At 40.5% G+C, this 14,765-nt stretch overlaps 1 protein-coding gene across 5 annotated transcripts in view; it reads right to left on the reverse strand.

The window, feature by feature from the left end:
* llgl2 (LLGL scribble cell polarity complex component 2) overlaps positions 1-14,765 on the reverse strand; it is a 38,414-nt gene that overhangs the window by 7,434 nt on the left and 16,215 nt on the right. For 4 of the 5 annotated variants that reach the window (XM_037755105.1, XM_037755104.1, XM_037755103.1 and 1 more), the window contains exons 4-18: positions 12,682-12,763; positions 12,197-12,312; positions 10,925-11,083; positions 8,153-8,315; positions 7,890-8,022; positions 7,751-7,805; positions 7,420-7,574; positions 6,235-6,446; positions 4,613-4,683; positions 4,372-4,525; positions 3,342-3,446; positions 2,620-2,715; positions 2,185-2,381; positions 1,016-1,163; positions 51-198 (exon numbers count right to left, since the gene is read on the reverse strand). In XM_037755105.1, coding sequence (XP_037611033.1) covers positions 51-198; positions 1,016-1,163; positions 2,185-2,381; positions 2,620-2,715; positions 3,342-3,446; positions 4,372-4,525; positions 4,613-4,683; positions 6,235-6,446; positions 7,420-7,574; positions 7,751-7,805; positions 7,890-8,022; positions 8,153-8,315; positions 10,925-11,083; positions 12,197-12,312; positions 12,682-12,763 — 1,994 coding nt within the window. The remainder of the gene's footprint in view (positions 1-50; positions 199-1,015; positions 1,164-2,184; positions 2,382-2,619; positions 2,716-3,341; positions 3,447-4,371; positions 4,526-4,612; positions 4,684-6,234; positions 6,447-7,419; positions 7,575-7,750; positions 7,806-7,889; positions 8,023-8,152; positions 8,316-10,924; positions 11,084-12,196; positions 12,313-12,681; positions 12,764-14,765) is intronic. The other variant, XM_037755102.1, reaches the window with a different exon arrangement.

Here is a 14,765-nt window from a genome sequence, read left to right on the forward strand (position 1 = left end):
AGTAAATGTAAATGTATGGGCTGCGTTCAGTGCTGGACGGTGTAACTCACTGTCTGACAGGAAGGTGTCGGCGAAGTAGATCGTCCGTACGAGACCGGTGAACGAGTCGTCAGAGGAGCGAGCCTCGATCTTCCTCTGGACCGGAGCAATCTCCATCTCTGCCAGCTCAGCCTCCAGACGAGCGTTCGCCTCTTGGAGCTGCTCAGAGAGAAGAGAGGATGGTAATGCCATGTCGTGTCAAAGCAGTCCACTTTTTGTCACCTGTGATTCCCTCAGCACTGCTTCTGTTGACTATCAATTAGGGGGTGGGCGATACATCAAATACACTCCATGTATTGCGGTTCGTTCTACATGGGATGTAGTAAATGACTATATCGCAGACATTTAGTACAAACAGTCGAGTCTTTTTTTTTAAGCTTCAACCACAGGTGCTTTCCCAGTGCTTAGTTGTTTTTTTATTCAGAGAAAACGGCTTTCTTCTCCCGTCATGATATCAATGTGCAACGCAGCATCAGCCTCAGATATCCAGCCGAAGAGCAGACGATCCGCGAGGCAAATTATCACGGGAGTAAAGTGAAAAACAAAACAAAAATTCAACTAACGTTAGTCTAACATAGTTTTAAAATGTTTTTCCAGATGTTGTCGTGTATGAAAAGACCCAAAATGAACACTGTAAGCGGACTACTTGATTACTAAGCAAATTATTTAAACAGCGTTTGTATAAGGAATGATTCTGTCCCAAGCTTTTTGATCACTATAAGCGGTTGATCACTGTAATCGTGATCACTATTAGAGATTTCCACTGTAATTCAATATGTCAGCCAGTCTATCTATAATACATACAAAAATTTAAATAAATAAATAAAACTAAATTATAAATAAAATGATAATTAAAAAAAATACTGCCTGCAAAGTGTAAGCTATTTCAGAGAGAAAAATTGAATTGTGAATTATTAATCAAACTTAATAATAAAGACGATATTTCCAAAGACCAATCAGAGAGCTAGAGAGCTACCTTGGCAGCGTTGTTGACGTGATGTTTCCTCAACGAGACTCTGCTGCGTCTGATTCTCCTGAAGGACTGTCGGAGGGATTTCTTTATGCTCTTCACCCTGGACAGAGGACCCTCCATGGCCAGTTGGTCACAGGGGTTTAGGGTGCACCTACGATTGGGAGAATACCAAGTTAACACAAGAATGTACTATTAATGTAAAATAACCCAATGTTTAAAAGGAGGGACCCATTTAAAGCCTTCTCTCAGAGTAACTGAAATGTCTTTTGAGCAGCAGATCTCAACAACAGTCCTAAAGCTCAGTGATTCTAAATGATGTGTCACTCCAAAGCACAAAGTCAATTTTGGCCATTTTTACTCCAAGTAAATAGAAGTCACAAAACTGATGATACAATAAAAATCAAAGGAAGCAGAAAACAAATACAAGATATATGAGAATAAATGAATAAATATTATACGAACAAACTATTGGAGCAGTATAGGAGTAATACTCTAGGATCGTGGATAGAGCTTCACAGCATCATTAAAACAGACAATCCTAATTAATTTGTAAAAGATAACAATACTATTATAAATAAAACAAAAGAAATGCCAATGAATTTTATGATTATTTTTGCTGCACGGTATACCCATACTAGAGGAAGGGGGGAAATTACAGTTGTTCCATTTTACAATAAAAATATACATAAACAGAGAATTTTTAAGAAAAATAGAAATAACAATAGAGATTAAATACATTATTATTAAATACATTATCAAAAATAAATGAAAATATAAAATTAACTATCAAAGAAATCACATAAACTTAAGTACAAGGGACATCAGATTACTGCATATTATTTATTTTTTTATTATTATTTTAATTACATTTTTAATTAATAAAAAAGAAAGTAAGCTCCATGTTCTGTCATCTATTATTCCATTACTTTTCCTGACGTTTTAGAGTTTTGCATTGGTATCGTTTCAGTATCGGTATCAAGATGGCAGGGTATCGTATCAAAGTCAGAATTTTGGTATCCTGACCATAGAATTTAGCAAATGAGATTGTGGAGCCGAGAATTAAGGATGGTGTGTGCGTATGAAGTCCTACTACTCCATCTGCATTAAGGGTGTTGATGAAAAGTAAATACTTGAAAAATACAGCTTTAATCTCTTTCTGTGCGTCTCCTTACTTGACGAGGACGTCGTTCTTCTGTTGGTAATCGTAGAGGCCGAAGCCGTGGCTGGTGCCAAAAGCGACCAGCTTCCACTCGGAGTGCAGGGTGAGGGCGGTGACCACGGCGGGAGGCTGGCACTGGACCAGAGCAAAAGGCTGGAAGCCTGGAGGAAACAGCACCGGCTCCTCCCGCACATCCAGCTGAGTGTGGCCCTAAAACCAACAAATCGATCACTTTAACTCTGTGCTGCTGCTGCTGCTGGCATAGCTCTATTGTTGGGTGGTACAGCACATTCAAAAATACAAGGGGATGTAATGTAAAGTAATGTACTGTAAACTAGCACTGTAAGACATTCCAGCTTCCAGGGAGTGATGAGTAAAGCATTAAAATGGTGAAGTCATGAATAACGTATTTGTTTTTGCTGTAACACGTCCCAACACTGCTCATTACCTTCCAGCGGAAGCCCTCCTGGCCCTGCAGCAAATCCACAACTTTAGCCTCCACCGTCTGCTCCGCTGCCTCGTCGTTCAGTTCCAGCACCAGGATCTGGAGACAAACACCAGACACAGTGGAATGCAAGTGAATAAGTAGAATATAGCAAAACTGATATCGAGAACAAGATGACACCAATCAGTCCCATTCTGGCCACTACACCCTCACCCTGTGAGCTCCGCCTATGTTGGTGCAATTGTGTGGAGGGTTAATGGTGAACGTCTGATAGCAAGTCTACACCGGACTGATCTCTCATACTCTATTAAACCCTTAACAGAGGTGTACATGTCAGAGAATTGAGGAAACAGCACAGAAATTTAAAGCTGCATTTGGTCATTTTTATAAAAAAAACGTTTTATCACATTTGTCACTTTATCCTGACAGTAGTAGAGAAACCAGATTTTTTTCACAGATTATCTGTCTCATGTATTTTAACTGATAAAAATAACAGACCCATGTTGTAATAAACCAGAATTACCCTTTAAAATAAAGGAGGGAAAACATCACTTTACCCCTCGTCTGCTTCTACATACACAGTATGCATGCATCAGTTTTAAAAAAATATAAATTTCATAGAAGATGATCCGTCTTTAGGAATGCATTTAGAAGTTCACAGCATACATACTGTACATACACATACTGTGTTATTGATTACTGTTAATGTTCACTGGTCATCTCACCTGTCCAGCAGTACCAGCTACAGTCAGATAACCGCTGTATTTACAGAGGTGGATCTTCTGAACGCCGAGCCTTGGGTCATCACTGTAGGGGTCAAAACAGCCAACCTGGACAAAAGGAAAAAATTATAGGTATTTAGTATCGTACTTGTACAAACGACGATTCTGAATCGATTCACAACTTACAACATTTTTTAAAAACTTTTTTTAAGAACCTATATATTACTACTGATGGACGATAATCATAAACACCAAGTCATAATCAGAATCAGAAATAATTTATTGATCCCCGGGGGAGAAATTGAGGTGTTACAGTAAAAAAATTTAAGAAAATAAAAATTAAGGAGTAAGTAAAATGTAAATCATGTACATAACATTACAATATGTACAATACTACATTATAAACTTAATATATTTAAAGAAATATAAGAAATAAAAAAAAAAAATATACTAAAAACGTTTTATTAAATAGTTTATTTGTGCAAGTTTAGCATGAATAAATGTTACATTTTATCTTTGTGTGTTTACATTATTGCAATCAGTTGATAGAAACGTTTTCAAGTGCAAAAACTCCATAATCTTAGACACACTTTACTCTGCTTTCATGCCATAATTTGTCACACCGCCTATATTAGCGCACAACGGACTAGAGTAGATCCTGAAATTATTACCCCTATGTACTGAATCCAGAATCGATTTTCAATCGAATCATGAGATACCGAAAGATTCGCACCCCTAAATCACTACTGTGAAGAGTAAACAGATCTTTATGTTTAAGACTGGCAGATGGCCCTTAAAGACAAATAATAATAGTATGTGAATCAGTCAGCAGCTTTCCCACTTCAGTTTTAATTGGGACAGTTCATTGACACATTACATTCTTGACCTTAGTTTGACAGAAAAGTCTTACTTAGATGTTTCCGGAGCTTTTTCAACAGCAAGTTGTGCTTGAAAGCTCCAGAAATATTAGTAAGAACGGAGATTTAGTTCATCAATACCTTTTCGATGTTAAAAGTGTATAACAGACACTCACCTTTCTGAATGGCGGCCACTCTCCTTCGGTGCCCTGGTTCAGGTTATCATTGGGGTCGGCGTCTGTGTGAAACACTCCAGCTGTGCTTAACTTATACATGGGACACAGACAGACTCCTGATGCATCCCAGAAACGCACCGTCCCATCCTCATGCCTACAAAACGCACACAAATAAAGGAGGATATTGTCAAATCTGTCAACGAAATGTTCCAAAAGATATTTTCCAGAGTTCAGAACTGACCCTGTGAGCAGCAGGTCTCTCTGGGGAGGGTCTGGGGCCATGTTCTGGCCTCCTGTTATTGGCCAAGGCTGCTAGGAGAGAGGGGAAATGAAATTTTAACAATAATACCAACTTAATGCCACCTGTTCGACCAGGAATGAAGGAATGTGTCCATATTCAGCATACCGTGTATGATGAACAGCTTTAGAGTTTGGGTAAATGTCTCTCAGCAGAGGTACGGTTATAATGTTGTGGGCTCAGCAGATTTGTATTGTACTTCAGACTGTGACGTGCACCAACATGTGTTTAAACATGACACATTTCCACTGCATGGCTTGCTATTTTTTTGTTTTTCATAAAAGTTGTAGATAGTACCTGGTACCTTTTAGTACCACCTCGGTTGAGGTTCCAAGCGAGCTGAGCCGATACTACAAGGTGGAGTTAAAACACTGCAGACCACCGATTGGTCAGAGAGAACCATCACTATAATCGTAACTTGCGCGCAATGGGACGTCCTGCACAAAGCCAAACCCGCCGTTTTTAAATAGCTAAGCTACTGTCAATAGCAACTGCAATTATTTTATTCACTCGACCAGATTTTTTTACAAATTGGCAGCCCGCAAAATTAGGCTGTACACTACACCGTACAATTACTACGACAACAAAGTGCAGATGTTCCTCCGTTTGGTTGCCGAAAGGTTTCAGCGAGTGTCCCGTTTAAGATGACAAACAGTTTAACCCGTATGACTACACTGGGTCCCGCCTACACTGAGGGAGTACTATCCGCAGCGGAAAAATATATATAGAAAAAGACCTGGTACCAAAAGTGAGTTGAGACAAGTCTAGCCATGCAGTGGAAATGATGCATTAGATGTTAATATAGCCTTGAACCTAGTTGGAAAACTGGAATTACCGCCTCGCGGTTGTATGCCTCCGCAAATCAGTCAAGTTGCAGTTTACATCCATGTCTGTCCAAAATGTCATCACTTCATCATGTTATCTTGTTAGATTTTTTGTGTGATATTGTCCTGATTAGCACATGAATTCTTGAGTTTTGGCCAAAAACATGTTTTGTGAGGTCACAGCGACCTTTGACCACATAAATCTAATCAGTTACACATTTGATGAAATTCCCTCAAGGCATTCCTGAGACATTGCGTTCATGAGACTGGAAAAGACGGACAATCTAAAAAACATAATGCTTCCGGCCACTGCTGTCGCTGGCGCAGAGGCATAATCATAATGTCCATTTATTTACACCCGTGGTAAACTCTAACCCGTGGTTCTGGTCAAAAAGTATTGAGCTTAGTGTCAAAGTCTGAGACACAGAAAGACATTTCTAATAAGGTCAATGTTGATTAGATGGGACATCAAATCAAAGTCATTTCTAGTTATCGTGAATTCTTTTGGCCACGATAACCTTGTAGTGAAAGTCATGACAGCCATAATATGTCTTTAGAAATTCCTTGTGATGTGACAAAAGCAGTGAAAAATGATCATGACGAACACAAAAGGGATGGCAGGAAATTAATAAAATTACAAACTCAATGGAACTGTTTTTTAAAAATCAAAGACAGTGAAGTTCATTGTTATTTGAAGAGGAAAAACTTCACAGCTCTTGGTGACATCTACCCAAGGCGTACCTTTTTGGAGTAGTGTGTGCTCTGCAGGTCTCCAGCAGCGATGACCCTCTCCCACAGTTTGAGGGGGATGGCGGAGACGTGGTGGGAGCAGGTGATGGCGGAGCTGTGGAGGGGAACCAGGTACGGTGTCTGAATGACCGGCCAGCCCTCCGTCTGCAGGTCGATCACTACCAGCTCCTCCTCTACCAGGACCACCAGCGCACTGGGATCTCCTGCAGACGGACAGAGAGGAGCAATAACAGTAGTTATACATACTGTACACACTGACCTGGGTTAGGTTAGTATCACTTGTCTAGACTGGTCTCGATAGTGCTGTGCCAGTGTCTGAAAACGTTCTTGGGTCGTAAATCTCTCTAGTGAAATCACACTGAAACAAAGACCCAGTTTAAACAAATGATCTAAACTGCTCTCAAAACCTAAAGTGAGCACACTCGGATTGTCCGCTTTAACATTTTGCATTGCGAAATTGGTTGCACTGTATCAGAGATGACAGGTCTTCAGGCTGTTTACACCCTCCCCAGGTCAACAGTGACAGCTCAACAATGAGCATTTCTACATGCACACAAGACACCAGTTCACTGGGAGAGATCAGATTACAGGAGAAAAACACACAATGCGTTTCAATGCTAGATGAAGACTCTTGATAGTAGTGCCTGTCTGATAGCAAACTGAGGAGTTTAATGTGTTATAATTGGCAGAGTGGAACCTTATGCCGGGCAGGCACTGTACGGATTAAGCAAAGATTTTAAAAGATGCTCTATACGATATCCAGAGCATTAATATAGCAGCAAACAACTATTGTCTATGTAAAGATATAGAGGAGTAACGTCTACCTGAGCAGAGAATGAAGTCTCTCTCTCTCTCTGTGCTTTGTTGACATCGCCAGGCTGGCCTTGCCTGCTTTTAGTGCATGAGTGCGTGCCCCACTGGCTAGCTCACGGCTGCCACTCTGCTCTCATACGGCGGTTAAAGCTGATAACGCCGTCCCGACCGACACTGTCGGCGCGGAAGCGTAACACCGAACCTCTGGTCCCCCCCCATGTTAACACTGTTGCTTTCACTGTTAGCTTCCTTTCCATAAGAGTGCATGAGTGTGTTTGCCATACGTCGGTTCTTGTGTGTTGGTGCGGGTGTGTGTGTGTGTGTGTGTGTGTGTGTGTGTGTGTGTGTGTGTGTGTCGCCTGCCTGTGTGCTGCGGTCCGGCATTGATGGCGAAGAAGTCGATGATCCTGGAGGTGAAGTCCAGGGCCACGTGTGTTTTACTGTGGATCACTGTGATACAGTGTCTGTCCCCGTAGCTGGCCCTGGGCATGCCGCCGCTGAACAGCAGGAACGGAGGCCTGTGCACACACACACACACACATATAGGTTCAAGTTCAGTTCAGTTTGCACAGTGATTAATGTGTAACAATAGGTCACGTGAATAAAGTTAAACATTAGAACGGTGAGGACGTTAGAACCACTTTCACTGACAGACGTCACAAATTAATCTCACTGGTGAATGAAGTGAACTCACCCTTCTTCTGTAGGTAGCTGGACTATTTTAGAAATGGCCTTGCAGGGGAAATGGCCTGCAGCGATAAAAGACGAGTTATCATCACACATTTCATGCAATAAAAAGCCAAAATATGCAGCGGAGACCTCTTTATCCTCACCGTAAGGAATGTCGGACTTCTCCTCTTCCTCGTTCACGTCCTCGCGACCCACCATCCATCGACAGTAACTTCCATCGCTGTGTGAACTGAGAATGTAGGCTCCGTCCTCTGTCCACCACACACTCTCCAGTTGCTATGGTTACGTGGAAAATACACAAGGCGAATACCATGATTAAGCATACCGGTTGTAACCGCAGCTGATCCAGGCCTGGCTGGTGTTCTATTCAGGTCAGAGGCTTTATACTGAGCTACAGAACATTTACCTGTGTGGCTGGGATGTGCTGGATGGCACACTGTTTCTCCAGATCCCAGATGACCATGAGACCGCGTCCGTAGCCGATAACGACCTGGTTTGGGTTGACCGGGTTCTCCTGTAAGGCCTCTACGTGTTCCAGATTCCTGCGGCCGATGTAGTCGTCTGGCACGCTGGAGGAGACGGGAGGAAGAGGATAAAACACAGGAGGGAGGAAAGAATGAGTGAAAGGAGATGGGAGACAAAACATCAATCTGATCTGTAGAGACTCAGAGGCAGTGTACACAGAGCACATTTGTTGATGACACAGGGATATATTGTATTGTGTGTGACAGCGGTTTAGTTTGAACGATCAATACACATTTAGGTTGTTTATGGTCAATCCACTTGAAATAAGGAACTGCTGTCCACAGAGAATCTGAGAAAGGCAAAGCGAGTATTACTGTTGAGTGCATCTGGGGAGACAACCTTAAAGGGATAGTTCGGATTTATAGTGGGGTTGCATGAGGTACTTATCCATAGTCAGTGTATTACCTACAGTACGTAGATGACGGTCGGCACACCAATTGTTTGGAGACACAGAGAAACAGACAGGAGTACCAGCACAGGAGAAAAGCAATGTACTGCTGTGGATGGAGGCAGCAGCAAAACGGATTTTAAAACATATTCAAAATTAGAAAAAAAACAAAAACAATATCAGAGTAAGTGTAAGCTATATTTAGAATAGTTTCACTGCTTTAGCTTGCGGTAAGATAGGCCCTTTCTGACGGGTAACCGAAGCCGTTATATCCATCTGTGGTCTCTTCAAAGCCACCAGACTCCATTGACAAAACAAGTTATTTTACTGCCTTTATCGGTTAGTTTGTTTGTGTTATTGTGTGACTTTGGTGTTTTAAAGTTTGGATTCACCAAAGTCTCACAATAATACAAACAAACTAACTGATCGACACAGCAAGTCCTGTGTTCTGCGAGGTAAAATTACCGTTTTTCTCAAAGGAGTCTGGTGGCTTTGAAAAGAGCATAGATAAAAGGCTTCAGTTCCCCGTCAGAAAGGGCTGTCTGACAGCAAGGTAAAGCGGTGAAAATAATCTAAATATAGCGTACACTTAAATTGTTATTGATTTTTTTTTTTTTTATAATTTTGAATATGTTTTAAAATGCGTTTTGCTGCTGCCCCCGTCCACAGCAGTACATTGCTTTGCTCCTGTGCTGGTACTCCTGCCTGTTTCTCCATCTACTGTAGGTAATACACTGACTATGGATAAGTACCTCATACAACCCCACCTCAAACCCGAACTATCCCTTTAAGGGTGTCTCCCCGGATGCACTCAACACAAATGCTTGAAAAAAACAACTCAAGCTTACAGTAATACTCTGTAGCTTTGCCCTTTTTCAGATTTACTTTTCCCTGTGGAAACGCACAGCAGTTCCCAGTATTTCAAATGGATTAACCATAAACAACATAAAACTGTCCTTTTAACTTTCTTCCCTATATATAGGCAGTTGTGTCTTGTACAACAGAGGTACAGTTAATAAATTGGATTTAGGGGTCACAAACTACAAGAGGTCTCACATCTCAACATGTGCTCTCATACTGCCACCAACTTTGGATTAATAAGGGCCCCAGACCCTCACTGGGCTTTGACACCAAAAGAGCGACTGCATTCTCGCCAGGAGTCACAACAGTTCAACTAAATTTAACTTTGACCCCAAATACACTTTTGTGGGTCTCTGATTTCCAGTTATGTATCTCTCTACCGTTCTATCCTACCGGGTAAAATATCTCAAGCATGGCAGATAATATCAGCAGGTTACAAATCTTTATATTGTGGTTGTTTGTTTCCGATGTGGTCTGTAGCGTCCTACGTAGTTCACTGCTTTGTAGGATTAAGCACTGCACTTCATTCAACACACTACGGAGGACTCAACTATGTGGCTCTTGTGTGTTTAGTGTGAAAGTGGCGTCTGGGGCCCCAGGTTGTCTGTGTGGCAACTACTTTGTAGTAATTTGATTCATTGCCAATTTGTAGGTCTGTCAATTGATGAAAAAAATATATAATCAAACGATTCTCTATAGTTAACTGCGATTAATCGCAAATTAATCACATTTGTTATCTGTTCAAAATGTACCATAAAAAGGGAGATTTGTCAAGTATTTAATACTCTTATCAACATGGGAGTGGGAAAATATGCTGGCTTAATGCAAATGTATGTTTATATCTATTATTGGAAATAAATTCACAACACAAAACAATGACAAATATTGACCAGAAACCCTCACAGGTACTGTATTTAGCATAAAACAATATGCTCAAAACATAACATGGCAAACTGAAGCCCAACAGGCAACAACAGCTGTCAGTGTGTCAGTGTGCTGACTTGACTATGACTTGCCTAAAACTGCATGTGATTATCATAAAGTGGGCATGTCTGTAAAGGGGAGACTCGTGGGTACCCGTAGAACCCATTTTTATTCACATATCTTGAGGTCAAAGGTCAAGGGACCCCTTTGAAAATGGCCATGACAGTTTTTCCTCGACAAAATTTAGCGCAAGTTTGGAGCGTTATTTAACCTCCAGCTCTATTTCATATGAATAAATACTGGTACATTGTTGGCTGGCGTGAAGATTTGAATGAGATGCTGGACACATTGATAATGGATGCTATAAATGCTGTTGATTTGTAGACTATTGTTACACAGAAATCTCCCCTCCCTGGCTCAGTGTGGTGATATTGTGAAATGAAGGCTATAAACTATGTGCACTGTGTTGTGGTTGCTGACCTGCTGGCCACTTGGTCGAGACTAATGTTCCTCTCTTCCAGCTCTCTGAACCCTGGGACTTCAACGATGAAGACATGTCCTCCTTCTGTCCCCAACAGCAGCAGCTCCCCTGAGGAGTGAGCCAGCACTGCTGTCACCCTGGTAACACTGGGAGGGGCACTGAGGATGAGGAGAAGAAGAAGAGGGAAGTGAGATCATTTGGAGGATTGATGAACAGTTGCAGTTTGTATAAAGCCGGGCTACAGCTAACGATTATTTTCATTCTCTATGAATCTGCAGATTATTTTCTCGATAATTGTTTGGTCTATAAAAATGTCAGAAAAAAAGTGAAAAATGCCAGCTATAATTTCTCACAGCCGGAGGTATTAGCATTATTAGCTTGTTTTATTCAGCCAAAGATATTCAGTTTACCATCATATATGACAACAGAATGCATCAAATACTCACATTTGAGAAAATGAACCAGGAAATTTGTTTGACATTTCATGCTTGAAAAAACGACTGAAACGATGAATTAATCATCAAAATAATTTTCTGCCGATTGCCAAATTGATTTGTCGACTAATCGTTGCATCTGTAGTATAATGCATGTTTATACAGGATTTATCAAACTGGATAGGTATGTAGTGCCTTGATGGATATGCCTTTTAAACCAAATTACTTCAAGAACTTAGGAGCCCCAAGACATGTTGTACCAGTCTGGAGGCTTCTGTTTGGGGGACAGAAACTAACTACATCCCAGCAACCACAACTGGAAGTAGTGTTCTTTGGTTGAAATGTAGATACTAGGGCTGTCAATCGATACAAATATTTAAGATTAATCGCATGATTGTTCATAGTTCATCGCGATTAATTGCAAATTAATCACATTTGTTATCTGTTCAAAATGTACCTTAAAAGGGAGATTTGTCGAGTGTTTAATACTCTTATCAACATGGGAGTGGACAGATATGCTGCTTTATACAAATGTATGTATATATTTATTATTGGAAATCAATTAAGAACACAAAACAATGACAAATATTGTCCAGAAACCCTCACAGGTACTGCATTTAGCATAAACAATATGCTCAAATCATAACATGGCAAACTGCAGTCCAACAGGCAACAACAGCGTAAAACAAATTTGCAGTAATGCGTTATCGCGTTAAATTTGACAGCTCTAGTAGATACATTTCAGAAGTTCCTAAAATAGTTCCTTGTAAACTACCTGCACTGGAAAAGGGTAAAAAAAAGGGGGACATCTGTATGAGTGTGTACTGCGTGTTTTACCCAGGTGGTCCAGTGAGTGTGAAGCGTCCTATCTCCAGCAGTTCAGAGAGTCCCTTGTGAGCTTTTAAAGTCCACATGTGCAGACTGTTGTCATCCAGCAGAGTCACCAGTTCAAGCTAAACATAAGCCACAATCAATCAATCAATCAATACTGTCCAAAAAAAGCGATTAAAAAAGGCATTCACAAGTGGCTAACAATGTTCCATACAAAAGACTGTCTCCTACATGATAAACAAGGCCAGCTACGTTAAAGCTACTACGAGGAACTTTCATTTTGTGTTGATTTTGGAAGTCCCTGAGGACAAAAGCAGCATTAAGAATAACTATATATAAATAGCCAATCTTCTCGCTGATGGTCTCGTTTAATTATGTAGGTCATATAAAAGGCATCAGTATTAAATTGAGACCGTTTCATAATCAGTTAACAGTTCCTCATAGTAACTTTAAAAAGCAGAAATGCTGCTGTATATGTTCTTTGACTGTACCTGGTGGGGGAGGAAGTGCACCTGTGTGACGGCAGCATTCTCATCATGTAGACCCATGAACTCCACACCTGGAGCTCCATACCTGGGCACTGGTCAAGGACACACTGGATTTGTGATGACAGACACATACAGTCCTATTGGCCTTACAGTGATAAAAGACACCAGGATCCTGTATTTCATAGCTTTGGATTAGCTGGCTTCACCAGAGCGTAACATTGGTGATCCTGGTTATCAAAGGCTGGTAATAAGCTGGCTCAGAGAACTCGAACTCTTCTCGATTATAAGCCAATCACATGCACCATCATCAGAACAAATTAGGAGTACTGTTAGATAAAATGACATGAGATGAAAGAGTGTTACTCGTGGGGAAATATGGTTATTGCTGCAGGACAAAAAGTGATTTATAGCGAGGTGAAATATACACAATATAAATGGATTGCAGAATAAGAACCTGAAGAAACAGTAGGAATAATATCCAAGTATTACAAGTAAGGCTATGTAGTGTTCCTTTTAAAATGAGGTTGGTATTTTCAATACGTTCCCCTAATTTAGGCTGATTTTTTGAGTAATATTTGTGATTTATTTGACTATTTTATTATTCAAACTCTGAATAATAGTTTAACAATGAATAAGTAAACTAAGTGTTATCTAAAGCACATCTGTGCATAGCAACATAAAAAAACGTGAAAGATTGAATTCCTGTATACTGTGAGTACTGAAGAATGGAATGCCACATCTAAATGAATACATAATTAAAGAAAGAAATATGCCCAGGAAATGAATATGACTATGAAATAAATCCTGTCATAAATAAATGTAAATATAAATATAGATGAGTCAATATAGTTAAATACATTTTTTTATAATTTATTTTAAAAAGGATGTTTTTCAAAGGCCTATTTTAATTTAATTTCAGGGGACATTTATTTCCTAATAACACATTAATTTCACAGCTCTTTTTATTTCCATCTGTTATGTTCAAATGTATGGGGCATATATTTTTATATTTTAAAAAGGGACTGTTTGTAAGAATCAGCAATGCTTGTTAACAGCGAGAGGTCTCTCCATGAATCACTGCTGATCCTAGTGTTGGCTTTTCCTGCTTCAGCCTCCCGACCGCGGCCAGAGGGAGACACCGGCACCCGGTCGGAGACGATAACGTTTCTTGCTGCGGAGCCCCGTTGCTTCACCTCTGTTGGTCTGGAGGAGCTGCAGCAGTTATTTCTGCACAAACGTCCACTGTACATTCACTAGATATTCTCAGAGCTACGAAGACTTCTGCAGTGTGTAGTGTGCGCGCATGCACGTTAGGTGGAGCGAGCTGAGTGAAGGCAAGCAGAGGAGCAGAGGAGCAGAGACTCCGGCCCTGGAGACCACAGCTACAGTCTCCCCCGCATCCCCCGACCAACACTGTTTTGCAAGACGGGCTTCACTAGATATAACTTTGTGGTTTTGGTGCTTCCGTGTAGTTTGTGTTGGGGTCTTGTCTGAACAGCATAGCCACATGCAAGCGCATATGCGAGTGTGCATGGGACACCGACCCGTGTGATTTATATGTGTAAGAAGTTACAAACAGTCCCTTTAAAAGGAAGAGAATTAAGGGACATTTTGATATTGAAAAAAAATAAACACATTTTAGCATAGCATTTAACAAGAATTTATCATATAGCATTTAACAAGAGATAAATGAACAGCTCACACAAGGACACAGGATTGGAGATGTATTTTTCCATTTCACTGTGTCTTAAAAAAAAGAACCCTGCGAGGACCTAAAGAAACAGGCAGCTGCATTACTTTATCTGATTCAAGTCATGTATGAACAAGTAAAGATTGTGATTATGATTGGTACAACCACATCTTCTGTGGTATTATGTATACCACAAATGCAGAACTCCAGTTGAACTCACTGAATCTTAATTGCAATATAGGTCTGAAGAAAAAAAAAAAAAAGATATTTTTCTCATACAGTTCATCCCCATTATCAAATGATTTGTGTGCTACATAAAAAGAACAGAAGCTGCTCTGTTCTTTGACTCGTATTATTCATTCAAACATTTGCCTTCATCTGTGCTCTCTTGCAGTTT

The sequence above is a fragment of the Sebastes umbrosus genome, chromosome 20, assembly GCF_015220745.1.
Source record: "Sebastes umbrosus isolate fSebUmb1 chromosome 20, fSebUmb1.pri, whole genome shotgun sequence".
NCBI classification, from domain to species: domain Eukaryota; kingdom Metazoa; phylum Chordata; class Actinopteri; order Perciformes; family Sebastidae; genus Sebastes; species Sebastes umbrosus.